Here is a 25,345-nt window from a genome sequence, read left to right on the forward strand (position 1 = left end):
CTGTGCCATGTGCGTTATAGGTACACCTCGGAAGGTGTCCTTTTCTTCTTTCCTTTTGTCTTGGAGTGCGTACCTGCCCACGAGGCAAATATGGAAATCGACGGACAGCACGTTGAGGGGATTCAGTCATGGCTCCCTCAGGTAGGCTAACAGGCTATACATCGCATCCATATTGTTATTGGTCAATGGCTTTATTTATACGACAATTTATTGATGTTAACGTGGAAAACTAAGAACACCCCCTTTTGGTGTCAAGTTTTGCTGATTAACTCGTGATGTCTTAGAAGCTTCAGTCAATTCACTCCCGTGCTGTCTCCTGTTCGGGATTGAAAAGACACAATAGGAACAATAATGACAATAAGAAAGAATGCTGTCGGCACTGCACGTATCAGAGGCACGTGGGGCAAACAGACGGGACATTGTGCGGACTGGGCTGTCTTGATCCTACTTGATTCATTCATTTATCTGTAGCTGTCTAGCTGATTCACCTCTGATCAAGAGCATTGCCTGACAAACTGTTATGGATGACGGCGATGCACCGCATCGCCAATATTGCCATTCAATTAGCAGTCGGCTTCAAAGCCAGGTAAGGTACAAATTGAACATCAAGAGCAGTTACCCAATGGTATAATTGAAGAAAGACAGTGTTGTTTATATACTGCCTGCTTTCCAAGGCATATCCCCCAAACAAATCAACGCCGCATGCAGACCTACAACCATGACAACTCCAACGCAACACTATGCTACCCGAGCAACACTCCCGACCCCATTCAAGCCTTGCTCTCCTTGGCCTCACCCTTATCCACAGGCTGATCCTCGGACGAAAACTTGAGGCTAACGCTGTTGACGCAGTGCCTCTCGTCGGTGGGGGTCGGGTAGCCTTCGCCCTTGAATACGTGCCCGAGGTGGCCGCCGCAGTTGGAGCAGACGATCTCGACGCGGGTCATGCCCAGCGTTCGGTCCTCGTGCCTGGTCACGGCGCCGGGGACGCTGTCGAAGTAGGCGGGCCACCCGCAGCCAGACGAGAACTTGTGGCTCGCCTTGTACAGTGGGGCGTCGCAGCCGGCGCAGGTGTAGACTCCCGACTTGGGCGAGTGCTTGTCGAACTCGCCGGTGCCAGGTCGCTCTGTGCCCTTTTCACGCAAGATGCGGAATTGCTCTGTGTGTGGGCGTAAGTGTTAGGTGGGTGCTTGAGACTGCTGCAGGAGATGAGAAGAAAAAAAACCTTAAGAGAATCTTACCTTTGGAAAGGACTGCGCGCCACTCGTCGTCAGACTTCTGTACAGGGTAGGTCATCTTGTCGGAGCTGGAGGAAGTGGAACTAAAGAAGCTGCCAAAGAAAGGGATAGACGGCATAGATGACCGGAGCAAAGAAGAATTAGTTGAGGTTTTGATGGAGATGGGTATCTGGCGTTCGGCTCGAACTCGAGTTAGGTGCGTGATGAGTTGGAAAGTGTTGAGCCACGTAGAGTATCGCAGGAACCTCATCGAGCAACAATTAAAGTAGTGAGGAGATTAGAGAGCTTTTACTTTGTCTTGAATGCAATCAGTCTCCGTTGGGGATTTCAATCTGTTCTTATTGAACCAAATTTTTACGTGATTCCAAATAATCGGTTGTGATGCACAAGTAGGTAGTTTTAGATGATCAATACGATCTCTGATCAACTGCCTAGCTTCGTTGTTAGGTTCGGAGGTCGGCCTTAAAATTACAAATCTGATGCCGCGCTTCAGAGCAGATAATTATTTGGAATGCTTCTATTCTAGGTAGTTCTAAGGCAGTCCAGCGACGTTGCCACAAGCCAGTGAACGCCAAGAGGGGTGCTGGACCGCCCCACCCAGAAGCCAAAGTAAAATCGGCAACCGACGTCACAAGGTCGCCATCGCATCATTGGTCGTTATCGTCATTGAGGTTTCTCGATGTACATATGTAGGGACAACTTCGACAAATACGGACGTAGGGTTGGTAGGTTTGATTTGATCCATGAATCTATTACTTTTAGATTCTATGAACCCCATTGTAGTTAGATTTTCTACAAGGTTGACGGATTCTCGGATTAAAATATTCAGAGTCCGGGCCTTGTTTGGTCCAAGACACCTATCTACCCACCTCTTGAGTTGTTCACGTAATTAATTACCGTACAAAGTACGGAAGGAAAAACGACAGTGGGGCTGACGGACCCACTTGTTTGAGCCAGACAAGCCAGAGCATCCATCGTCAAGTGGGGGAAAACGCGCCAGGCCCAGAGATGAAATCAGGAACGCATCTTACTCGCGTAACTATGATTTAGTTCTTCTACTCACTGTTGTACAAACTGTTGATTCCCACAGACCCTTCAATGTCAATTCGACTTGGGGTGACAGCCCAAAGCATTGATTGTGCCTCATGAATCTAGGTAGGCAACTACTCCCGCCAAATGCCAGTAGATGAAATAAAATTGCATTTCTTTGGCAATTGCCACGACGCCACCATGCAAGCACCGTTCGAAAGCCCGAGCTGGCAACTGTACACGGACTTGAATTCAGTCGACTGAGCCTGATTGACGCGCAACGCTCTCACGCGTCTCCGGCTTGGTATGCCCAATGACATCTCGATTTTTAGAGTGTCGTCGCATTGTATGCCTGGGGAGCCCGGTAGTCTCAACCTACCTCAATGGTCCCCCATGATCTTCGAGTTTATCATTTTTATAAACCTGAAATGGGCTCTTCTCCAATGACCAAAGCCAGGCCGGCCATTGCTCTGCCAGAAGTGGCGGGCACCAGATGGGACTCGGGGCTTTGTGAATCTACGTACTATACGGCTTGCCTACTACTCATCACCAGATAAACTATGAAAACTGCTTGCTATCTTCTGGGATCATGGCTGCGCAGCAAATCATCCCAACTTCCTCTCCGTCTGTTCATTTTTTTTTTTTCGTTCTCGGACCTCTCAGGTCTTCCTGGGATTGTCCTCGATTACGAGTAGAACTCACCGCCAGGTACATGGATGAGTTTATTTCTCTCTACAGGTTCTAGTAAGCGGGCATGGAAATCTTATTAACTGTGCCACTCGCCCTCCTCCGCGCCATGATGCGCTGGGGGTACAATCTCTTAATGTTTCTGGGAACTGGGAATAAGCTGCTTTACTCATCCTTTGTCCTAACCCCTTATCCCCCTTAAACTTCATCTCGAGCTGCACCCAGGCTCTTTCGCCTGTGGATCTGAAATGTACGCTCACAAAATGAAGCTGCTATGCCTCCAGCTGGGGCTTGGCTTCGTCTTTGCTGCCGATCCGTCGGTCATGCTCCCCTCGGATGGACAGCTGCCTGTCTTTACCCTACCTTATGCGGCTTATAGAGCGACAAATTACAGCTCCATTGGAGATATGTAAGCCTCATCGCCTTTACAGACGGAGACAGGAATAGGAACCAACAGATGCATTACTGACCCTGACGACCGTCTTGGAACGTTTCAGTTACACGTTTAAAAACATTCGTTACGCGGCCGCCCCCGTCGGTAACTTGAGATGGGCAAAACCTGCCGCGCCCCAGAATGAGAACGGTGTCCAGGACGGCAGCTATGGACCTCATTGTATACAGACTGCACAAGCAGGGGCAAATTTCGTCGGGAATGGCGGCACCGCTCCAGTCGGAGGAGCCCCGAACCAATTGTTAGTACCTAGACTAGGCTTACAACTCTCTCAAACGTCCCAGGGCTAACAAGATCAAACTTCCTGTAGCTTGGGTGGTGAACCTGTTCCGCTGTTCGCAGGAGGCAAAGAGGATTGTCTGTTTCTCGATGTCTACGTTCCCGCCAAGGCATTGAAAGACCCATCTATGAAGCTGCCTGTGGCCGTATACATCTACGGCGGCGGTTATCTCTTTGGCAGCAAGGACGCCTTCCAGCCCTCATTCCCTTATTATGACGGATCGGGTCTCATCGAAAGCTCCGGTGGCAACACGATAGTCGTGGCAATGAACTACAGACTCGGGGGGTTCGGGTTTCTCGCGGGAACCACCATGGAGAAAGAAGGCCTGCCCAACGCCGGCCTGTGGGACCAAAGGGCTGCTTTTCGGTGGGTGAAGGATAACATTCACGCGATCGGTGGTGACCCCAGCGCCGTCACTGCCATTGGGCAAGCAAGCGGTGCTGGGTCTCTGATGCATCACATTGTTGCCCAAGGTGGCAAGCTGGATCCCTTGTTCTCAAAGGCCATCTTGCTTTCGACCTCTTACCGTAAGTCATGCTCTGGCTGATACTCGGGGACTTTTATGGCAGAAAAAAAAAGAAGAAGAAAAAGAAGAAGAAGCGTTGCTGACTATTTTGGATAATCAGAATCGATGTGGGACCGCGACGGTCAAATCCAGCGGGTTTTTGAAGGGTTCGCTACAAAAGCCGGCTGTCAGGGTCAAGGACTTTCTTGCTTGAGAAAGGCCAGCGTAGCCGACTTGACAAAAGCCAACGACGCTCTGTCGGGCATGGTGCCGGAGGGATCTTCGCCTGTTGGACCATCAGCGGACGGTTCTTACATTAGACAGCTTCCTGTTCTTGAGCTTTCTTCTGGCAAGTTCTGGAATCTGGATTCCATGATCGTGTCTCACTGCGCAGACGAGACATCGCCCTTTGCCGATGCCAACATTGTAACCGATTCACAGTTCACCACGTTCATCGAGAACCGGTATCCCCAGTATGTCAAGGAGCTGGGAATCACCGACCTCATCCTCAAGGCTTACCCGGCGGTAGGCTTGGGTGTGCAAGGACCGTACCTCACCGAGGCGCAGCGCTTTGCCGCGTTTTTGCGCGACAGCTCCTTTACATGCTACGGCAGGTCCATGACTGAGTATCTCAGGAATGGCACCTCGCGCCGCGTCTGGAACATGCAGTATTCGGTATCGCCGGGCACGTACGGTTCGGACCTGTTGACCATGTTCTACAACCAAAACCTGACCTCCCTAAACACAGTCATGGGATCCCTAGTGTCTCTGTTCACGCCCCTCACCGCAGCCGTGTACAGCGGTCTCAGCGTCAACTATCAGAGCTACATGACGTCGTACATCACGACGGGTGATCCAAACACCAAGCGCGTCCGCAACGCGACCGTGCCGACCATACAGTGGGATCAGCCCGACACCAGCAAGGAGCAGGTGACGGGAGTCCTGGACGTCGGGACGCTGTCCTTCAGCACGGTCTCGGACTCGCAGAGCCCCAAAACATCGTGCGACTTTTGGAAGAACGTGGCGGCTGCGGTGACGAACGGCGGGGGTTACGCTCCGCCGGACACGGTCGTGTCGCAGAACCTCGTCAACATCACCAACGACCCAAGCTACCGCTTCAAGAGCGGGTCGGGCACGCACGGTGATACTCCCGGCAACGGTGCCTCTCCAAGTGGTGGCAAGGCGTCCCTGGGGACGGCATTGGCGGTCCCCATTGCTGCGTTGATTTTCATGGCTGGGCCAATGATGTTCTTTTAAAGCGATACAGTCGAAGCTATTGAAGAGGCTAGGGACGGGTGAGAGTTACTGAATAGGGTGTTGAGTGACGGGCGCTGTGGGTGACGACAAACAGGTCGTCAAAAGCTGCAGCGCATCACATTGGTTTGATAACTTTACGTAGTAGATAATATCATAATATTGACAAAAGGGGTCTCCGAGCTGCAATATTTTTATTTTTATTTTTATTTTTTATTTTTGGCTGCTTGTCATCACCCACGCAAGGTATACATTATATTCTATCTTTTTACGCTTGTTTTTGTTTAGGGGCCCCTTGATCTTTGCTGATCAGCTGTCAAATGGATCAGCAAAGTGAGTGTCGTCCGTGCTGAATATGTGATGACTGCAGAAACCCGGGCAATAATTTGGACAAACGGCACATGCTTGCGTACCCTGGATATTTATGGTAGGTATATGTAAGTAAATAAATAGTTAGGTACCTAGGTACCTAAGGTAGGCAAGATGCCCGACAGGTAACATATATATTTCCTGGAGAGTACCAGCTATTGAAGATGCGGGCATCCAAACTGAGGCATGATAAATAATCACGAATGCTGTTCAACGTGGCCCAAAATTCATCGGCATCTCTGCTTCCTGTTCCTGCGAAGATGTACCGGCTCTTGCATAATGATCTCAAAAGGCTCAGGCCTACCCACCAGCTTAAGCTCCCATGTTATGCTTATAACCTTAAAGCCGCACGCACAAGCCCACAGAGCCCGTGTGATCTCTCCTTTTTGCTGTCTGACACCCATAGTCAACCCGTAAAAAATGTCAAAACTCACGACTTGTGTTTTTTTTCTTTTCTTTTTTTTCTGCTGAGTGGCGGATTATTGCAGTTGGCCACTCCGGAAAATTGAGAGTCAAGAAAGAAAAAGAAAACAAATGAAGGGATTGCCAGTCTTAAAATGGGTTCGCCACAGCGAGGAGTTGCAGATCCACGATCTACCGGCACTGCATGACATGACGCCGGCTTTAGAGGTGCTGAAACACCAAAAAAGTCACCGCATGTGATTTACTCGAAGCAACCGGTTTCACAAGGAGCTCTTAGGTTTTGTAGATTATTGCTGAGGCCGTGGCCAGTGGATATTTAGATATAACTGCAACCTTGGGACAAACAGTTGATAGAGACCAATATATGAGTGATTGCTTTCTTCTTCTTCTTCTTTTTTTTCCTTTGCACATATTCGCTCACGAAACCCCTATTGCAACATAGGCCATTATAGATGTGAGGAACAGCTTCAACAAAACAGCAACGAACAAGACTCGGAAACGCACAGTAACTAGGATACAATACCATCATGTCACAACTTTGCACAAACCGGCCAGAAGGCATTGTAAGTTTCGCCCGGAGCCAACAGGTTTGAACACGTCGAGTACACAATATTCTGACAGTCGACCTCCCTAATACTCAGAACGCAGTCTCGGGCATTTCGAGGCCTCTGCCGACGCAATGCTTCTTCGACACCATCCTGATGCCACTACCTACATGGCTACTCATAACGGCACTGCTGCTGCTGGCCATCGTCTTTCCCGCAACCGAGCAGACGGGCCGTCCAAGAGCCGGCAACCCGAGGCAGTTGGTGCGGCGCGGGACACTAGGCGTCTACTACTTCTTCGCCGTCGCCGCCGTGGGCATGCAGCTGCTCGAGGTGGGCCGCTTGGTCGCCGCAAACCTGGGCGTCGCACTGCTGCCTTTCGCCACGGTGGGCACGCTCCTGGTTGTCACCGTCCGCGGCCTGAGCGATCAGACCCTACCTCTGCAGCGGAGCGCCGCCATGGCTACTTCAGTAGTGTTTTGGACGCTGGGGATGTGTATGGCGGCCGTCAAGGTGGCGGCGCTGACGCGGTTCATGGGCGATCCCGAGGAGGACGGGGTCAGCCCCCAGGCCCGGCAGTCCACGGCGTACCCGGTCGTGGACCAGATCATCGACAATGCCGTCCTCGTGGGCCTCTACGCCCTCCTGGCGGCACTGGAGCCCGTCATGTACTTTGTGCTGCTGCCCGTGGTTGGGATCGGCGGCAAGGGCGGAAAGGGTGTGAGTGGGGCGCACATTGAGCTCGCGGACAAGTGAAGCATTGTTTGTTATGTATACCTATTTTTTGTCGTTTATAGTTTTTCTGGGGTGGATTGACCTTTACATGCGTGGCGAATGGAGAAAGCTGTCTAGCTGGTTCATGTCATACACACCTAGGTAGGCAAGGTAGGTACCAAGTAATACATTCACGCGTTTGGGAAACATCTGTTAACTACAGGCCTCCTCCCAGGAAAGAGGGTCCGACTCGGTGCTGAAGTCCGCTTTTTTCGCAAGATAGCCCGATGCTACCGCTAATGAATGAATACCAAATGACCATCAAAAAGCCCATCGAGGCTATTCGTACTGCCACTGGGCTTTTGTACTTGGGTTCGCGGTATGACAGTCAAAGAATGAGACCACCTCGCTCTCGGCAAAGGGACCCAAGTTAGAGGGACAGAGTGATGTTCTTGTATCTCATCCTGGCTAGGTACCTACCTACCTGAGGTAGGTAAGTAGATTCTTCAAAGCTCTTGCCTCCACTACGTCATACTATCTAATGCTACACAGTCAAGGTACCTTCCTTTTCTCCTGGGTCAAGACCTTTTATGTGAAAGATCTGGGTGGTCGCACCTTCCTTCATGAAGCATATAGTGACCCCAGGTTTCTTCCGAATGGAAACCAAGATTTACATCACTAGCCGCCCACAACCACCCTTTGGTTGTCTCTAATCATCTCGGGACCTCTCTGTCGCTAAGTTCGGTTCATGTTTAGCATGGTATTGCGCAAATATGGGTAAGTACTGAATTACCCCGATGGAATTTGAGAATCTACAATAGAGAGTCCGTCCAGCTGACCATGCAACTCGCAGTAGAACATTCCTTGGCCTGGACGCCCAGCACAGAGTCTTCCGAATTTTCCTCTGCGCAACTTCTGCCTGACACCAATCTCACCTGCTCACTCCCACAATCTCACAGCGTCCAAGAGCAGCAGAAGCCATCAAAACGGTCAGGTTTGCAGCCAGTATGTGACGCTCGGAACGTCGTCAAAGCCCTTTGTACAGCCCCAGTCACCAGGTCTTCGCCAGCCGCGTGCCACGGTGCGAGGCTGCAAAACCTCTCATCCCCGTCCAGGCCAACACCCTTTGCCATTACGCAGAACCTTCGAATCCACGACAAACGTTACTTGGAGTCCTCGAGCCCAACTGTCAAATCAGATGCAGCTTCTGACACCATGAAAGGCAATTTGATACACAGACCAGGCGATGGGGTCTCGGACAGGGCCACCCAGTGTCACCATAGTCACACCGCTGCCGTTCTTCAAGCCTCAGCTTCATCGCCTCATGTTTGCAAGCCGACCGGCTCTGGTCGAACTTCTCTCGGCGCAACAGTCAAACGAGTCGGCTGTGGCGAGGCTCTGCCACCTGTGTGCGTTGAAAAAGCCGGCATGGGGGACGAAACATACTATAAAAAGGCAGCTGTGGTAGGCATCAAGGGTGATAGGCTCGCTGTCTTACATGGAGCCCCTCAAGACAACGTGGTACTGCCCTCCGACTTTGACTTGGATTCCGATATGGAGGATGACATGGGCAAACTTGTAAACGGAGATTCGGACACTAAATCACACCAGACACCTCCTCTCAGCGTACTCGAAGCCATGGACAGACAGTCGCGTGATGCTGATGAGTATGATCCAAAACTTCGGAGATCACCACTGGTCAGCCAGGATGAAGACTCAACTAGCAAGAACGGCCAAGGCGACTCCGATGGTCAGAATTGTGACATACTGGATTACGAAGTCGACTGGGATGAGGTCATGGCTTTGATCAAGCCAGATGCATGCAAGATTCACGAGCATAACCCTTCCCAGCCAGTCCTGCAGTATGGGTCTATACAACAACCAATGGCTACTTCCACAAGCCTGATCAAGACGAGCAACAATAGGGCTGACAGGATTTCTCAGCCTACAACTTCGGTCAGAGGCTCGACAATGCTTAGCGGTACAGGAAACAACACTGGAGTCAGAGCCACGTCCTCAATCAGCAGTGTGTCAAATCAGGCTGCTGCCCTTCGAGTGTGCTTTCGAATTGGAGAGATTCTCAACCAAGGTTCACGGTGCTTTCGAAATGAACAGAGGGCAGTCTTTGAGCTATTTGCTCGAGTCACGTATTCGAGTCGAGAAACCTACGCAAGAGTGCAGCACTTCCAGTTCGCAGACTTTTACAAAGACTATCCTCCATTTCTCTCGGGAATGATGAGAAATTGGGAGCCTGACAGCATACTTGACAGCCAGGCGCGGGAGTTTCTGGGAGAGGGTGGTCCAAGGTTTTGTCGCTGTACCTGTCGACTCCAGAAAAGTATCAATACTGACACCGGCTGGGTCATCTCGATCCTTTCTATCAGACTCAGCGACCAGGATGAGGCTGACTCGATGAGGAGGGCGACACTGACGTAATAAGTAACCCGAACCCATTGAGCTGACTGGCAATCTTTCTTCTCTCATATCTACAGATTTTGCCGTCTCTTTGGTACTTTGACGATCCTATCATCTTGAGAGCTGATCTTCGCCACGGGCTATTACGGGGCTTAAATTGATCTGAGTGGATCGATATACAGGTTTTGTTTCAGGACCAGATATTCCTTCCTCAAGCTGGCATGTATATTTGACTTACACAAGAGTTTGTAACAATATATGGTAGTGAGTCCGCGACTGAAAGATCATGACTGGCATCATAGCCGCTTGTCTAGGATCATTCGCTAGCTATTCTTTCAACTAGCCTGATTCTAATACCACACCTTGCACACATACACACTGGGAGGCTTCAACTCAGAAAAGATCCCACGTGACGCGGGACGCATACATGGCTCGGACTACACCAGTGTGAAGTTGAAGAATAGCTTGGTGAGACGCACCAGCCACCGCGTGACCCGAGACCGTTCCAGAAGATGCCATTTCCGGGCCTGGATCCGGCAATGACCGGCAGACTTCTCGATACAGGTGCGCCCTTCGGAGGGGTGATTGTGGGACTTGGATTGCGAGCCCTCTTCTGGCATATTTTCCTTTAGCATTCATAGGTTACGAGACTTGGCCTGACTAGGTAGGTCTAGGTAGGTAGACTAGATTGGACGCAAGACTTGGGATGGTCCAAGGGGGGCACGCACAGGCCGCTCCCCTGCGTCGCCTAGGGCTGCAAGGGCTGCTAGCTTCTCCGTGGTGTTTGGTTACAAGGCCCAAAAGCCCCCCCCCCCCCCTCAAATGGAAAATTCCCCGGGCGGAGGGCTTGAGGGATGGGTGGGGTGGTGGCTTACTGTTAGGTGGTGCGGAGATAAACTGGGAGATGGGAAGGATGAGTTGCTTGATGGGGTGGGTTGATGAGAAGTGCGCCGACTCGAACCCTTCTCTCTTAGCGGGCTGAACCGTCTATGGCGGCGACGCCGTCTCGTATGGTTGCCCAATATGGCGGGGGAGGATGAATTTGTTTCCGTCTTGAACCTAGGTCGTAGGTAATTCGGTGTTCGGGCTAGGGAATTTTATCATGGTGCTTAGTGGTTGCTTGGCGGTGATATTGTCAGCTATGCCCATGGTAAATGAGGTTTTCGTTTGTTTTGCCCATTTTTGCCCATCTGCCTTGCCAAGACCCCCCCTAATGATAGTTGCCTGCCCGCTGCGACACGAGCATAGCCCTCGGTGTGTGCGTGCCTGAATCATACTGCCCAATAGCACTGGATTCGGGAATCCTTCCGGGGCGTGAGTATTGTCTCTCTTTCTCCCTCTAATTTGGTGATGCAGCGAATCCTCACCCGCCAAGCTCCCCCGATGGGATTGATCGGGGGAGGTGAGAGAAGAAAACGGACCTTTTGCGTGTCAGGTTCAATACATGTTCCTTGCGTGAGGATGTGTTACCTCGAGTCGAGATCTATCCGGGGTAGTGCGAGGCGTGATGGGCCACACTCTACCCAAGTCTGGATCCTCGAGCACTGACTTGGGTGTGAACAGTCTCATATCCGCCCCAGCTTCAATCTATCCCTCTATTTTTTGCATGTGCTCGACACGTGGTGGCGACCAAGCAAAAAGACCCAGCGAATGTAAGGTACGGTATGAAGAATGAACTTGTACAAAAGAGCTGACTCGGTGATTCGAAATCAGAGGGATCCCGGGGTTTTGGCGTAACTATTGTAATACTTTGCTTGTATGTATTGCAGTAGCGTTTAGACTTTCCGCAGGGCGTTGCGTGACACACACGCCGCCCATTCGTTTGTCAGAGGGGCCTTTTGTATGGTGGGCAGCTGCGTCATGTCACACGCCTTTCCTCGCCAGAGTACAGTGGCATCAAGCTGTTTCGCTAGGTTTAGCTAGTATGATATGGACTGCCACTAGGCTACCGGCGGCTGCTTTCTCTCTTTTCTTTCTTTTTTTCTTTCTTGCACGTGAGATTAGCACTAGCCGTCGGATAGCCCCTCTGGAACCCGAGCGGTCTTCCCTACTCCCCCTTTCCCCACACTCAACATAGCGGTTTGCGTCGGATCAGATGCAGAATTGGATCTTGGGGGCGGGCTTGTTGCTTCTCAATCAGATGAAAGGCCTAATGTTTTCTCATCGCCGCCAGAAACGGTCAGCTGGCTAATCATGGTTTCTCAACCCCGGGGGTTTGCCGAAAATAGCCCATGATCAACTGCTGAGACCTCGAAGCCCTTGTGTGCGACCATAGGCTCTTTGGGTTGCCATAACCCGCAAACTCATTCAGGGGGAACTTGTTTCTGAAAACAGGTAACATGGAGGTAATACGAGCTGGTCCGTACGTTGGGACAGTGTGGGCTCGTCGACTTCTGACATTTTCTTTGACAAAACAATAGATTGTTGCTACAAGGAATGGAATTCTGTGCAGGATTGACAGAGCGAAACTTTGATGAGGAGAACCGGTTCACGTACCACTTATGTCCGCAGTAAAGCTCCAAGGGGGGTGAATGTCTGTTTGCGAAACAGCACATACCCGGCTGGGCTGGCATATCTGGGGTAAGTATCAGAATTGCATGTCATGAGTAAAGCAACAAATAAAAAAAAAGGAGAAAAAAAAGAAGACAATTATCTGAACAGATAAATTTAAATAATATTCAGATACGTTAATTTCCCCAGGCGCAAACATGGAATGAAGATAGCAAAGAACTCGAAGGGCACTCACTGGCTGGGACCGCCGTCCGATGTCCGCCGACCCGACTAAGGGATGACACGGACGAGGACCGTGGCCGACCCGGGGGCGTGTTTACCACGTCCACTCGAAAGTAAGATACCGGGTACATCATCAGGTTGGTGCGAAGTATCGGGTTGCCTCCTCGTTGGTGCACGGAGGGTGGTTCCAGTAGAAATTCTAGAAATCTGTCAACCGGCACCCCTTGTTCGTGCGAGTATACAGAGTCAGTGTCGTCGTCAGAAAGGCTCTCTTGCCAACAGGCTCTCAGCCTTAAGAGAACAAACCCTTTTTTTCCGTGACTGACAAACAGTCAAGGACCAAGGATAAACTCTGTCAGACAAATAACGGAACAAAATCCTTCCTTGGCGTTGCCATCCGTACTAACTTGGGCACCTATATGGCACATATACTGAGACCCGCGGTTACTCTCATTCGGAAATAGGCCTCAATGTTAGCAGGCCATGGTTATTCCTGTGATTGCAGGTGACGAGTGGTTTCGTCTCGACACCGCCGTCCATCATCCGATATTTAGATGCACAAGGTTCGAAGCTTGTTCTCCTTTTTTTGTCCCGTTCTGCTCAGCACATGGCGGGCGAAACCCATACCCTGTTGAGACCGCGTGTCCAATTTCTGGTCGTGAGCACAAGCCAAACCCCAACAGCTCACATGCCCCGAGCCGAGCGTACAGTTACCGGTCAGCTCTGGATTCGGTACTCCTCCCGGCACGTCTCAAAACAGCTAACCGAGAGTTGGGAGAGAGTGAGCTCTTGGCCCTCTAGTCTCGACTGTTCCTGATGTGTCGGCCGAATAGCTGTAGGTTTTGGGAGTAGCAACTGATGTGGGACGATGTCACGAGCCGATCGCGGTCAGAGACCATAGATCGAGACGACGGGGGATTTGTTTGTTTCTTGCTGAGGTCAGCAATACTAGACATGAGCGGCATTCTGCTCCGAGAAAAAGTCGGTGAACTTGAGACGCCGAGACAAGGTTTTTTTTTTTCTTTCTTTTTGCCTTGTCTTACCCAGGCAAGGTAAATAAATGACCAAGAACGTGTCTCGCTCCTGCGGCACACAAAAAAAAAAAGAGGTGTGGAGATCCGGACGGCACAAGGAACTCGGTTCTTTCCGTCTTTGCATGAGACATATACCCTAACCCCGGGTGAAACTCCGACCAACACCAAAGGTACCATACCCAGCGATGCTGGGGCTGAGAGATGGAGGTACCTCGGGGATGATAGTTCCAGTCAATTGCAGAAGAATACTTTATCGGCATGCATTGAATGAGTTCTCGCTTGAGTTGCCTGCCCACTGTATGAGGTCACAAAACATCACTCTACCGACACTTTTAAGTAAACCCTTTGCTTCTTCTCCTCGGGATGTCAAAGAATAGATATCTATCAAGGTATCCAGTACCTGGCAAGCCTGGCAGTCACTACCGTACGTACGCGCTCCATCAAAAGCACCACAAAAAATCAAAGTGGAGTGGGCCAGACCGGTAATCATCACCAACCCACAAACAATCCGGATGTCCTGGCAACATGGCCAGCATTCAAGATATCAAGTCCGAGCAGTGATTCCCCGGTCATCAGCTCTACCCTCTACATTTGGCAGATCACAAGGCGATTACCGCCCACACCCTCCCTCTACTCCGTACTGCATTGCATGAATTCCAGTGCCTTGTAAGTGGGGGTTGATTGATGGTGTAGGGACCTTGATTGTCTATCCGCGCTGCCCGCAGTTGCGGTGGGTTGGTTGTCACGATGTGACATGGGTCTAGGTCTTGGCCCTATAGCAAGCAAGCCAACAGAAAGTTACCGTAGAGAGGGTCAAAAAAAATATCAAGCGGAAGAAAAGGACCCTGCCTGGGCAGATAAAATAATTCACTCACTCGGCAAAATGTCACTATTACTTCCGCGGACAGATAGATATATTAATAGCCATCACGCAAAATAACACACCCCCTCTGAGACTCACAGTAGATCCTCCGGAAAGAAACTTGTCTCGCAGAAAGCGGAGCGGTGTAAGAAAATGGGGGAGAGGGGCGGGGACCCTTGATGACGCAGATTCAAGTACTTGGTTACGCACCCGATCCAATTGTAGCGCAATATCATGAAAATTTAACTTTTGTATAGCAAGGTCAAGTCTCTTTACACCTGAATATGCAGTATGCGAGGAAGTGCATTATCGACATTGCCTATACCTATACCGCTTCTGCTTCCTGCGACTGCTGCTTCTGCACTTTTTTTTTTTTTTTTTTTTTTTTTTTTTTTTGGCCTGCAACCGCATCTGATGGTGGGATTCGCTGGCCGAACAGGGGTCCAAAAGGCACAGCTGACGCGCCCGCGGCCCCCCCAAGACGCGACCCGACCAAAACCCCGCCTCGCGCCTGGCTTGCAGTCATGTTATTTATGTCTCTTTTCGCCTTGACCGCTTTTCGGGGACGCGGGGTGGGGGTGCGATAGATATGCCTCAGTTGCTTTTTTTTTCTTGTGTCTTTGAAGCATACGGAGTACCCCTCCGGGGGTGACAGGCAAGAGTCATTAAGGCTTTTTGTTTCCCTCTTTTTTTTTTTTTTTTTTTTTTAATAATTAACTAAACATTCATTTACTTTTTGTTTGGTGAGCCCAATCTAAAACAACTGATCTGGGTCTCAAGTGGAAATGGCCCCAAAAAGAAACCAAGAGCCAGAGTGGGCTGAAGATGTCATAGCTATAACTCCCGCTGACTTACTTGGCAAGGCACATTGTAGCTGCCCAACTGCCCAAACAAGCAACTTTCTCAACTGTAGTTAGGGTCCAAGGCTTTACCCACAAAGCGACTTGAATCTTGCACCGGAGATCGGTAAATGTGGCTGTGGCAAACTTGCGCCCCACGTGCTCACAGGTGAGGCTCGTGAGATGGATTAGGCTCCGCTTCCAGTTCCGCCTAGACCGTTTACGAGAGTATTACTACTGGATAGAAGCACTTTGTAATCTACTGCGAAGAGGCCAGGCCAAATCTGCCTCAATGCTGAGCCTACTAGCAGGGAGCCTAGATTCCTTGCAATGCACTGTACAATAGTAAGCTATCAAGGCTTTCAATGGAGGCAACAATACCTATAACGGGCCGACCCTTATACAGTACACACTATGTACTTTATATGTACTAAGAAACCACCCCCTATTACTTCTAGCCCACAGTGCAAGTATCAGATTACCAAGTGGGTTCGCTACCCAGGTAACTTCGGTATTTATTATCCAGCACCAGTCACGGAGCACACTGCCGTACCGGCAAGCCGGCTTATACGGACCAAGCTTTGAAGAGGGCTGACTAACAAATTCGGGATTTACAGGGTCGATCGACAATCTACCATATTAGAAGCCCAGTTCCGCACCTTGCCTCGTTCCGAGAGAAGCGCCGTCGCGAGGGACTACTGTACGGTGCGTACGCGGCCGTTACAGGTCCATTGGCCATCGAACAAAAGGGAGTCAAAAAGAGATCGGTTCGGCATATACCCACCGACTCATCCACCTCGCGAGTAATACGACCGTCCGTGGCAACAGTCGGCCAATTTGCATGCTTTGCGTTAGGCAAGTAGCTTGGCTAGGCAGGTAGTAGCTAGGATACTCCGTAGAATTTCGCCCCTGTATCTCCGTGCTGTCTTTTTTTTTTTTCCCTCTACGGCAAAATAAATCTCTGTCCGCAAAAGCGAGCAATTGTGTGTGTGTGTGTGTGTGTTTTTTTTTTTCACATCGTTTTATCTCTAGTCCCAAGCTATTTCCGTCTTTCCTAGTCAATCGGGTCCATTGGTAATGAGAACCAAAAGAGAACAAAAAGGTCTAGAACTCATACTGTTTTGAAAAACAAGGCCTGCCCCGCTTTTGGAACAAGAGATGTCTAGGCCATTGCATGTGAGCAAATGATAGCCGACGCCTTACTATGTAAATACATGTCGAACCAGTCAGATGGGAGGGGGAAAAGACACATTGGATGAGCCGCCTCGTCCAATTTTTTTTCCCCCACGCCCCTCTTTATTTTGGGTAGTCGGAATTGTATGTACAAGGCAAGCTCGTGATAAAGTATTCTAGATTTACCATGAAATGAATAAGAACACTGTAGACCTCGTGCCGGAACTTTGACCACGGCAAGTCTATTATTGTTTGAGGCATACAGGCGAGTTGCTCATGCACATATATCTTCACACCACGAGCAGTAACGAAAATATGTAAACCGTCATCAACTGGCGCGGGAGTATGAAGCAAAATGCAGGCAGGTGGGCAAAAGGACGATTAAAAACACTCTTTCGCAATGACAACAAGATCAAATAAAAGCAGTCCCCGGTCCCAGCTGTCACAGCTGAAGCTCAACGACGAGTCGTTGAAATCCCGTGAGCTTCAAATTCTGTGATTTTCACATGTGAAATTTGGATCGACTCTCTCTCTTGGCCGCTGGTCTTGTTTTCGGAAATTTTTTGCAGATTGACTGTTCAGCACATCCCTTCTTTCTCGCGGGGTTTATTGCAAGCTAGCTCTTCTGCATAAAATCTACCCCTGCTTTACCCTGCGCGAAGATAAAAAATCAAAGAAAAAAAAACAGCGACCTTTCTGGCTAAATCGTCAAGAGCTGTCCTGACATGCGTCGTGCATTCGAAGGTTTACTTACTTGTTATGCTTCGCCTTGTAATTTGCATGTGTTCTGTTCCGTTTCGGGAATCGTTGCAAAAACAGATTCACAAGTCGCATAGCATAGTACTTGTTAGAGTCCGTCTCGTCCTCGGATTTTGTATCTAGACATGTCTATCACAAAAAGTATTTTCACAGATAGATGACAAAGTGTAGTGAGACTTGCGCTAGTGTTTATTGAAAGCAGGCAGGCCTCCACGACCATAGCGGGATGTTGATCCCAGCCTTTTTTTTTGTACTACCGCCAACTAACTGCCTTCCCACCCAACACAAAACATAGTGACTTTCCCGTTTCTGCCAAACACCTTTCAGGTACCGTCACGACTCGACGTCTGTGTGGAGATGGTATTATACAGGACAAACCCCTGGAGAAGAAAAAAAAGGTATAACATTGTGGCTGACGGACAAGAACATAACGCGGAGCCTGGTATCATAGAGGTAATGAAGAGAAAAAAAAATTAAATCAAACGACAGCGCCATTCCGTGCATTGCTCGTTGAGAGGCATGATGAGTATATTGTGAAAAAATGGAGGTGCTCCGACCTCTTTTGTTGGGCAGTGTTGCCAGCATTGTGTACCTGTGTAACAGCCCGCTTGTTGGGGAAATCGATGTGAACCCCTCATCCCAAAACCAATGATTTTCGGGTTGCTTGCCCACCAGCGATCGGGCCGAAAAGCCACTATCGCTGGGCGGCGCTGCTGGATTCCACAGCAAAATAAAGCCAAAACAGAAAAACGCCGATGGCTGATGCGATTCAGAGCGTTCGCTTTGTGCAAGTGTGAATGCTTCGTGTCATGTTATTACAAGACAGACGGTGATCTGTTCCAAAAAAAAGGAAAAAATTCCCAGAGTATTCTGCACACCAGGGGTCATGATGTGGAAACGCTGTATAATTATGTGGTTTGTGTTGGTAGGGCCCAGTGGTTATTTGAATTACCAGCCCTTGACATGGTAACCGCCAAAGGCCTCGCGGGCAAAGTATTGATCCCAGCTGCTGGCATTGCCGTCGTTTTCTTTCTTGACCACAGCTCGCTCGGGATACTGCTTGAGATTGGCCACGTTGTGCGAAGTGTGTCTCCGCTTGAGTACAGCATTGACTGTAGACGACTTCTGGGAGCGCTCCCAGACGAGATCACGACGAAGAGATTCGGTGAGCTCAGTCGAGAGCATGTTGCGTCTTGTGGTACGTGGCGAGAGAGCAGCCTGCTGGTTGTTGGCATGGACAGGGGCGACGATGGGCTGCGCAGCAGATCGTGGGATCTCATTAATAGGCTTCAGTTGCGCGGCGCGGGATCCCCTCTTCATCATCAATGGGCTGTCGTCGGAGTCGTTAGGTGATGCAACAAAGGAGGGCCCCTGTCGAGGCATCCGACCTTGGTGAATGGCAGACGCAGACTGAGAAGCTCCGTTGCCTAGTTTTGATTGCCGGTCGTTTCGTTCAAGCATCAAGGTAATGAGTGAGCGTCTCGAGGTCAGGTTGACCTTAGAATCTACTCGCTTGAATAAAGTCTTGTCATCCATGCTCGATTTGCCGCTCTCCTCGTTAGAGTCCTCCCATTCCGAGTCGTCATCGTCATCGTCGATCGCACTCTCGTCCACGTCCGAATATTCGTGATCCATCATGACCGGGGGGAAAGTCCTGGTCACGACTTGCCTGCTGAAAGAGGCTTGCTTCTTCTGAGGCGACAGGAGACCTGACCTGGCAGAGTGCATAGCGCTTTTGAGGGATTCGCCCTCCTCCGAAGAACCGCCAACTTGGAACATCTTCCTCTTGATCTGGGGCACCGGCTGGCGGGGCAGGTCGGGGCTGTTTCCACGCTCGCTGTGAGAGTCGTCACATGAAGAAGAGCCACCCAAAGCAAACTTGGCCTGGGGCTTCTTGGATTGCACAATCTTCGCCTGGGGCGATGAAGTTGGCTCGGGGATTGTGTCGATGGGTGCTGGCCTTGGTTGGCTGGTGACATTGTGGAACATGGGAATGTGAGATGTTGAGAAGCCTCGGATGACGGGGTGTGTTGGTGGCGAGTCCCGAGTGCATGGTGATGACTGCTGAGATGAACCGACCGACTGTGTGGGCGAGGCTTTGTACGCATCCGAGTCGCTTGTGGACCCGGTACGCTCAAGGGCCTGGGTGGCGGGCCGAGGCTTCTCTGTTGAAGCATCTTCGACCTGCTTCTCTGCAGGCTTTGAAGATGACATAAATGGTGAGGGTAAAGGTGAGGGTAAGGTCAGGTCGTCCTTGGTCTGGATGATAGAGGTTACCATCTTCTCGAACTCGTCGGAAGAAATGTTGCATCGGCTCCTGCTGCTGGAGCAAGAGTCCTGTCTGCATATCCTGGGGCGATCGCTGTCAGTTGGGGAGGCTGCTGTGCAGTCCACAGCCTCCTCATCTGCAATGGAGTCCACGCTGGCGGATAGTTGGGGCATGTCTTCAGAAGACTGTTGGATCTTCCTCTCGATCTCCCGTGGGAGGGAACCGGTTGGGAATGATGGAGTAGTAGCTTCGGCTGCGGCGCAGAAGGTCTGGTGGTTCCAAACCCTCCAGGCGATGTTTTCTAGCCTCCTACCCTTGGCAACTGAGTCTCCACACCTTGTGAATACTGTTTGGCGCCATGTTAGTATGCGGAATCCCACCTTTTGAGTCTTCTCGACCAAGAAACCCAAGGGCTATCAAGCTCACCTGTCCAAAATTTGACCAAGTTCTCCACGTCACCCGTGTCGAGGCCGTGGATGGCTTCGGGGTCGACCTTCAGAACGTCCTGTAACATACAGGGCATGGTCGTCGGCGTGTTCCGCTCGAATTGTCGAGCGTTTGTTAGGTCTGTGGCGCTATAAATAGTGACGGCTGTTCGCGACACGACCGCGAAAGTCGACTGGTTGGAAGTTGATTCGTGGGATAATGTGATGCTTGCGGTTTTTTCCCTCGCAAGATTGTGTGCGGCGCCAGAAGTGCAGTGCAATTCCACTCGAATTCGTGCTCCGCGTGGTGAGTTGAGTGGGTGGATAAAAGTGCTCAGGAAGTGAGGCTGACTTCAGGCTTATACAAGGCTTTGTCGGTCCGCTGTAGATACTGAATGAAGCAAGTGTCGGCGTCGGGTCGTTAACAAATCAAGATTTGGTCGAACAAATATCCAGTGCGATTCGAAGAGTACAGAGAACTGCCAATGTTGACGTGTTGGTAACTTTGGCGTTCGTGCTGGTGTTGTTATCATACGCAGAAGACTCAGGAAAGGCAGGATTGTGGGGAGTGCGAATCAAGCAGTAATTATTAAAAAGATAAATGGGTGAGCGATGGACCAAGCCCCCAAGAGCGTGGGGAATGAATGATGCATGGAGGGGGGGTGTGCAGTGTCATTGAAGGGAGCGAACGGACTCGCGGTGAGGTAGCCTTGGAAGTGCATCCACCCACGAGGGGGTTGTGGGCGTGTAAAACTTGTACCCTAGGTACCGCGGTACGTACCTTTTTTTTTTCGCTCTTTTTTTTTTTTTTTGCCCGCACGCCCCTGGCTTACCCGACCCATCAAAATCCATCCCTGGTGGCGTTCCGTCAACCCTAGCTTGCCTCTACCCAAACACTTATAACCCACATCCACATTTGGCACACACTGGCGCTCATCCGCTTGCCCCCTTCGCTCGCCTGCAAGCTGCCGAGTGACTTCCCGACGCAACAGGGGCGCTCAAAGAAGTAGCGCACCCCATGAGTACTCACTGTCCAGTATCGTTACTCGGTACTCATTGCCCCGTTGTTTGCTACGGGAGTACTCTGCAGCTGGGTAGATGCGCGCACTTCACTTGCCTACACCGCCTGTAATTCTTCTTTCCCCCAGGTGATTGATATGGAACTTTACGAGGGTGGCCTCTGACCTTAATTTTCTGCTTGTGCGCTGGTTCCTATTTTTTGTGTCTGATCCGATGATGGATGCGCTGTTCAAACTCGTTCATGTGCTCTCTCCCTCCCACCTTTCTTTGCTCCCCCGCCATAGTAAAAAGATCCGATCATTCTTTCAATTGCTCAGAAAACCCACCCGTGAAGTTACGAAAAGACCGACCCAGACTGAGCATGCTTGAAGGGTCAGAGGTGCTGTAATTTCGAGAACGTGGGACGGGGCTTGTTCCGCAGGGGACGACGGTGCCCAACTCTCTTTCTCTCTCTCTCCCTCTCTTTTCTCTCGTGAAGCCAAAGCATTTCCTAGCCCGGCCCGGGGAGGAGTGTGAATTGTAGGCTAATCCCAACCTGGTAATATCCCCAATTATGGGGCGCCGGCTCCTGGGCTCTGGGATCCGGACTTGGTAGGTAGGGGGCCTCTTTCTCAGTTCTGGTCACATGAGAGCGCTAACGTGGTTGTTGCCTACTTCCTCTTTGGACAAACTGCTACCAGAATAGGCTTGGTCGACTTTTTGCCTTCCAGATCAGGTAGTAAAGTCTTTTCGGATGAACGTTTAGAGCGGCCAAATCTCATTCTACATTCACAGTTTCCCATTCCACAGCCAGCGCTCCAGCCACACAGACATCCACCCAGGCCCAAGTACCGCGCCGCGGCACTGAGACTCTGCAGTACCAAGAAGAGCCTGCACTCAGGCTGCGGGCCACGCGGGCTGGACGAAACGGTCACGAGTTGAAGCCTCGTCAGTCAACGATCAGTCGAGGCCCAGTCCGCCGTCCAGGTCGGTCGCGTCTAGGCGCTGGCCACAGCAAAATTCCACCCTGGGCTCCCATCAGTCAATGGTCCAGCCTCAAATCTCCCCATTAGCTTGTCCTTGTGAGTACGCATACAGCATATAAACAATCATGGGTGATGAATAGGGCAGTGGAAAGGGATTGACTGATGGTTACTGGTGACGCCATTTTGTTTTCTGTCCAACATGGTCCCTCGGGTCCCGTTTGAACTGGAACTTAGTTATTTTCGCGGTAGGGAGCCAAAGACTTATCGCCACGAACGCCGCGCCACTTCAGTGGGCTTGTTATTGCAATTATGGATATTTATTTTTCTCACTGCGACAACTGCCTACCATAGGTGCTCTTGGTATTGTATGGCAAGGTGGATTGTTCAGCCAAAGTGGACAGGAATGCCCGGCGAAATGCCTGCGATTCCCCGGCTTGAACTGGTCACATGGCTTGAAATTACCACCATTGTTCTTTGACAAGCAGAATCTCCAATTTCTCCATGCCCGACAAAAAAAAGGTTCTGTCAAGCGATGGAGCTGCGAAATCGGAGAAATGCCAACAAAAGACAAGGAAAAACAAAACAAATTCAACAGACGTCACTGGGTAGTGTTGGCGCACCACTTGCAGGTTTTTTTTTTATGGCGACATTGGTTCCGTCAAGATCTACCTCGCTACTCGTGATTGAATCGCCCTCTTTTGGTGGTTGTCCTACACCCTCGCTTGGGGGGCACTGGGCTTCTAGGTTGCAAATGCCGACATGCTGCACGCACTCGTGCTTGTCATTCAACGGATACCCGTGTCGCGCTCGGCTGTGCTCGCTGCCAAATTAACACACAAGGCACAATGCAGCCAACAGTGCTGCGCCAGCATTACTGTGCCTGCCTCAACTGTCTCCCCCACACAAAACAAATCATTGCGGACTTCACGCCGAGGCATAAGTTGACTAGGTTTTTTAAGGTCTGGTGATCTTTGAATTTTCACCCCTCTGGAACAGGCAAATATTGTTGCTGAGAGTGGCATTATGGAGTAGAGGATGGATGCCAATGGACCTGGACAAAGGAACTATTGCCACTACCGACGCCTGGAATTACCTCTTTGGTTCGGCTTGGATGTAAAAGAGTATCCGTAATTCTACAGGTGGCGCATGAAGCAAACAGAGAGGCCAAGAAATAACAGGCAAGAAGAAAATACCAAATAAAACGATATATTAAACCTGAATGTATTAAGGGCGTGCTGTTGCGACCTGTCATAAAAACATATGAGCATGCGTTAAGATATACCGCACCCAGTGATTAGTCTTGTGGACAAACAAGCCGCAGATGCGCTGCCGCATCCTTGCAAACATATACGGAGTATAAGAAAATGCGAGAGTTTCTACCCCCGTATCATTGGCTCGAAATAGCTGTCTTCTGCGGCGGTGTTTGTTTTACCAAGGAATCCAGAACCCAGGGGTGGGTGTGACCAGTCATTTGTCGCCGCGCCATGAAGTAAATTTTTGTTTTACTGATTGGCTTTCAACTTGCTTTCTATGTAGAAAACAAAAAGAACTACTTACGGAGTACCTCGTGGACTATAGTGCAAAACTGGTTGCAGAAATCTAAAAACAAGTGGCGCTGAGCAGCAGGCATAATATCGGTGACGTTGTGAAGCAGCTTTTATACGCGCATTACAGTCTGTCGCGGTGCAATGTCGGTGTTCTTTTGCATGCAGGAGCTCAGTTAATAGTGAGTTGCTTATTTAGTCGCAAGGGGTAAGGAATATACACTCGCAGCCCATTGGCTCAGGCTACCCAAGCCCTTGTTTGATTTGTCCCAGAAACCGGGCCAGCGATTCTGGGGGATTTACCTACTTGGTAAGGCGGGAACTGTATCTTTTTGTCTTGCTTCCCATTCCCCCTTGTCCCCAGCCCCCGCGTTTCTAGGTGAGGATTTTCCGATGCTAGTTCACGACTTTGGAGCACCGATATTCTCTGCCTAAGAGAGGCTGCTGGCTTCAATTGTCAATATCGGATGTCTCAAAACACTGTTGGATCTAATGTGTGATCTTGCATCAAATTCGGAATGTGGAGGGGAGTAATGTCACCAACCCAATGCAAACAAACTCTCAGTGATGCACTGCACTCTGTACCTAATAAGGATGCAAACAAGCAAGCAAACAAGCAAATGTCAGTCAAGCTGCAGCAACACTAAGCGGCCAAGCATATCAGGTGCGCTACACCTGGCCAAAAGTGGCATAGCACTGACCGTAGCTTATACTACACCAATAGGAACACGTTCCAGAAAGGGAGGCATGGACAGCAGGCGACCGTGCGCGCACGCATAGTGGTAGCTTTTGGGCCACACCTCACTACCTCTTACGCCCTTTTTATTCCTCTTCTTTTTTCGATGTGTCTCCTTTTCTGTACTTTTTGCTTTTGTCTACTTCGGACATCATGTACTGCATGTACGTACCTACTGTAGTGGTAGGTGCTCATTAGACGCGGGCCCCCACGCAGGTCGCAAACAAGACTGTTACACGCCGCGGACTCCTTATAGGTAGTTGTTGACCAAGTGGTTGAATAACTAGCGGAAATCAGGAATTGCGACGCCCCTCAAGTGCAAAGTGTTGCGTTATTTCCAGGCGATGAGATTTGAACTATCTTAGTAGATGGCTAAAATTGAGTGACGGTCCGTTCTCAAGAAACTCGTGTCTTACAAAAACGAACCGTGGATTGATTACATGTCTAGCGCCCCCTGCCCCAGGCCTAAGGATAACGCACCCAAACTACATGGGGAAATACGAACAATTAAAGTATACATCGTTCCAACGTTATGTCCATCAGGTTGTGTGGAGAAGACGTATCAACCAGCCGCGGCTGCAAGTTCTCCATTGCGTCACTGGCTCATTCTTAGTTGTAAATGACTGGCGGCAGCGACTTGATTAAACCAAAAACCAGACGAACAGAAGAAAAGGCCCAGGGGCTGATCTGATTGCCGCAGGCTCAATAATCACAATTCAGTACCGAATACCAAGAGTACATAGTGCAGCTCACCTTTTGGCCCTGTAAAGTTTATGCACACCCAGTTCTGACCGGCTCTCGACAGGCCGCTAATGGTAGTTGGATTGTTTTCTCCCAGGGCGGCAGAAGCAATGCACCGGAAGTCTAGGGGTTGATTCCCCGGATTCGATGGTGCAAATCAAATCAGCTTTGACCGCCTCTCCTTGCCTCTCCATCTCTGTTGTTTTCTTCTTCGCTTGAAACAACAGTTCGGCGCCACTTTTTGCAGACAGCGATGCAGTCATCGTTGACCACCACCCAGAGAAGTGACACCTGGGTGGTTTTTTTTTTTTTGTTCTAGCCTAGCCGCTGATGCT

At 50.3% G+C, this 25,345-nt stretch overlaps 8 protein-coding genes across 8 annotated transcripts; 5 read left to right on the top strand and 3 right to left on the bottom strand.

Moving 5' to 3' along the window:
* Window positions 1-521: 521 nt before the first annotated feature.
* On the bottom strand, window positions 522-1,764 carry MGG_02496 (methionine-R-sulfoxide reductase B2). Its single transcript, XM_003709245.1, has 2 exons — window positions 1,242-1,764; window positions 522-1,159 (listed from the first exon to the last, which is right to left on the bottom strand). Exons 1-2 carry the CDS (start codon window positions 1,486-1,488, stop codon window positions 771-773), a joined length of 636 nt encoding a protein of 211 aa, XP_003709293.1. The 5' UTR covers window positions 1,489-1,764; the 3' UTR covers window positions 522-770.
* Window positions 1,765-3,217: 1,453 nt separating this feature from the next.
* Window positions 3,218-3,401, top strand: MGG_16132 (uncharacterized protein; the record flags this gene model as incomplete). Its single annotated transcript, XM_003709246.1, has 2 exons — window positions 3,218-3,363; window positions 3,386-3,401. 2 exons carry the CDS (start codon window positions 3,218-3,220, stop codon window positions 3,399-3,401), a joined length of 162 nt encoding a protein of 53 aa, XP_003709294.1.
* Window positions 3,402-3,729: 328 nt separating this feature from the next.
* MGG_16133 (uncharacterized protein) lies at window positions 3,730-5,597 on the top strand. Its single transcript, XM_003709247.1, has 2 exons — window positions 3,730-4,212; window positions 4,312-5,597. Exons 1-2 carry the CDS (start codon window positions 3,813-3,815, stop codon window positions 5,445-5,447), a joined length of 1,536 nt encoding a protein of 511 aa, XP_003709295.1. The 5' UTR covers window positions 3,730-3,812; the 3' UTR covers window positions 5,448-5,597.
* Window positions 5,598-6,763: 1,166 nt separating this feature from the next.
* MGG_11894 (uncharacterized protein) lies at window positions 6,764-7,537 on the top strand (the record flags this gene model as incomplete). The annotated part of the gene is made up of 2 exons (XM_003709248.1): window positions 6,764-6,799; window positions 6,878-7,537. The coding sequence occupies 2 exons, from the start codon at window positions 6,764-6,766 to the stop codon at window positions 7,535-7,537; spliced, it is 696 nt and encodes a 231-aa protein (XP_003709296.1).
* A 798-nt stretch (window positions 7,538-8,335) lies between these two features.
* MGG_11893 (uncharacterized protein) lies at window positions 8,336-9,931 on the top strand (the record flags this gene model as incomplete). The annotated part of the gene is made up of 1 exon (XM_003709249.1): window positions 8,336-9,931. The coding sequence occupies one exon, from the start codon at window positions 8,336-8,338 to the stop codon at window positions 9,929-9,931; it is 1,596 nt and encodes a 531-aa protein (XP_003709297.1).
* Window positions 9,932-12,101: 2,170 nt separating this feature from the next.
* On the bottom strand, window positions 12,102-13,679 carry MGG_16134 (uncharacterized protein; the record flags this gene model as incomplete). Its single annotated transcript, XM_003709250.1, has 3 exons — window positions 12,657-13,679; window positions 12,407-12,445; window positions 12,102-12,313 (listed from the first exon to the last, which is right to left on the bottom strand). The coding sequence occupies exons 1-3, from the start codon at window positions 12,772-12,774 to the stop codon at window positions 12,102-12,104; spliced, it is 369 nt and encodes a 122-aa protein (XP_003709298.1). The 5' UTR covers window positions 12,775-13,679.
* A 3,758-nt stretch (window positions 13,680-17,437) lies between these two features.
* Window positions 17,438-20,601, bottom strand: MGG_02499 (uncharacterized protein). Its single transcript, XM_003709251.1, has 2 exons — window positions 20,006-20,601; window positions 17,438-19,925 (listed from the first exon to the last, which is right to left on the bottom strand). Exons 1-2 carry the CDS (start codon window positions 20,100-20,102, stop codon window positions 18,259-18,261), a joined length of 1,764 nt encoding a protein of 587 aa, XP_003709299.1. The 5' UTR covers window positions 20,103-20,601; the 3' UTR covers window positions 17,438-18,258.
* Window positions 20,602-22,188: 1,587 nt separating this feature from the next.
* MGG_16135 (uncharacterized protein) lies at window positions 22,189-22,427 on the top strand (the record flags this gene model as incomplete). The annotated part of the gene is made up of 2 exons (XM_003709252.1): window positions 22,189-22,278; window positions 22,341-22,427. 2 exons carry the CDS (start codon window positions 22,189-22,191, stop codon window positions 22,425-22,427), a joined length of 177 nt encoding a protein of 58 aa, XP_003709300.1.
* Window positions 22,428-25,345: the final 2,918 nt, after the last annotated feature.

This window comes from Pyricularia oryzae, chromosome 1 (genome assembly GCF_000002495.2).
Source record: "Pyricularia oryzae 70-15 chromosome 1, whole genome shotgun sequence".
Taxonomy (NCBI): domain Eukaryota; kingdom Fungi; phylum Ascomycota; class Sordariomycetes; order Magnaporthales; family Pyriculariaceae; genus Pyricularia; species Pyricularia oryzae.

Bases quoted from the DNA above. Each gene is read 5' to 3' on its own strand.
- MGG_02496 (XM_003709245.1), bottom strand. From the start codon at position 1,488: ATGAGGTTCCTGCGATACTCTACGTGGCTCAACACTTTCCAACTCATC. The intron at 1,160-1,241 runs GTAAGATTCTCT...GCCCACACACAG, and splicing joins GCGCGCAGTCCTTTCCAAAG to AGCAATTCCGCATCTTGCGT.
- MGG_16133 (XM_003709247.1), top strand. From the start codon at position 3,813: ATGAAGCTGCCTGTGGCCGTATACATCTACGGCGGCGGTTATCTCTTT. The intron at 4,213-4,311 runs GTAAGTCATGCT...TTGGATAATCAG, and splicing joins CTTGCTTTCGACCTCTTACC to AATCGATGTGGGACCGCGAC.
- MGG_02499 (XM_003709251.1), bottom strand. From the start codon at position 20,102: ATGCCCTGTATGTTACAGGACGTTCTGAAGGTCGACCCCGAAGCCATC. The intron at 19,926-20,005 runs GTGAGCTTGATA...GGCGCCAAACAG, and splicing joins CTTGGTCAAATTTTGGACAG to TATTCACAAGGTGTGGAGAC.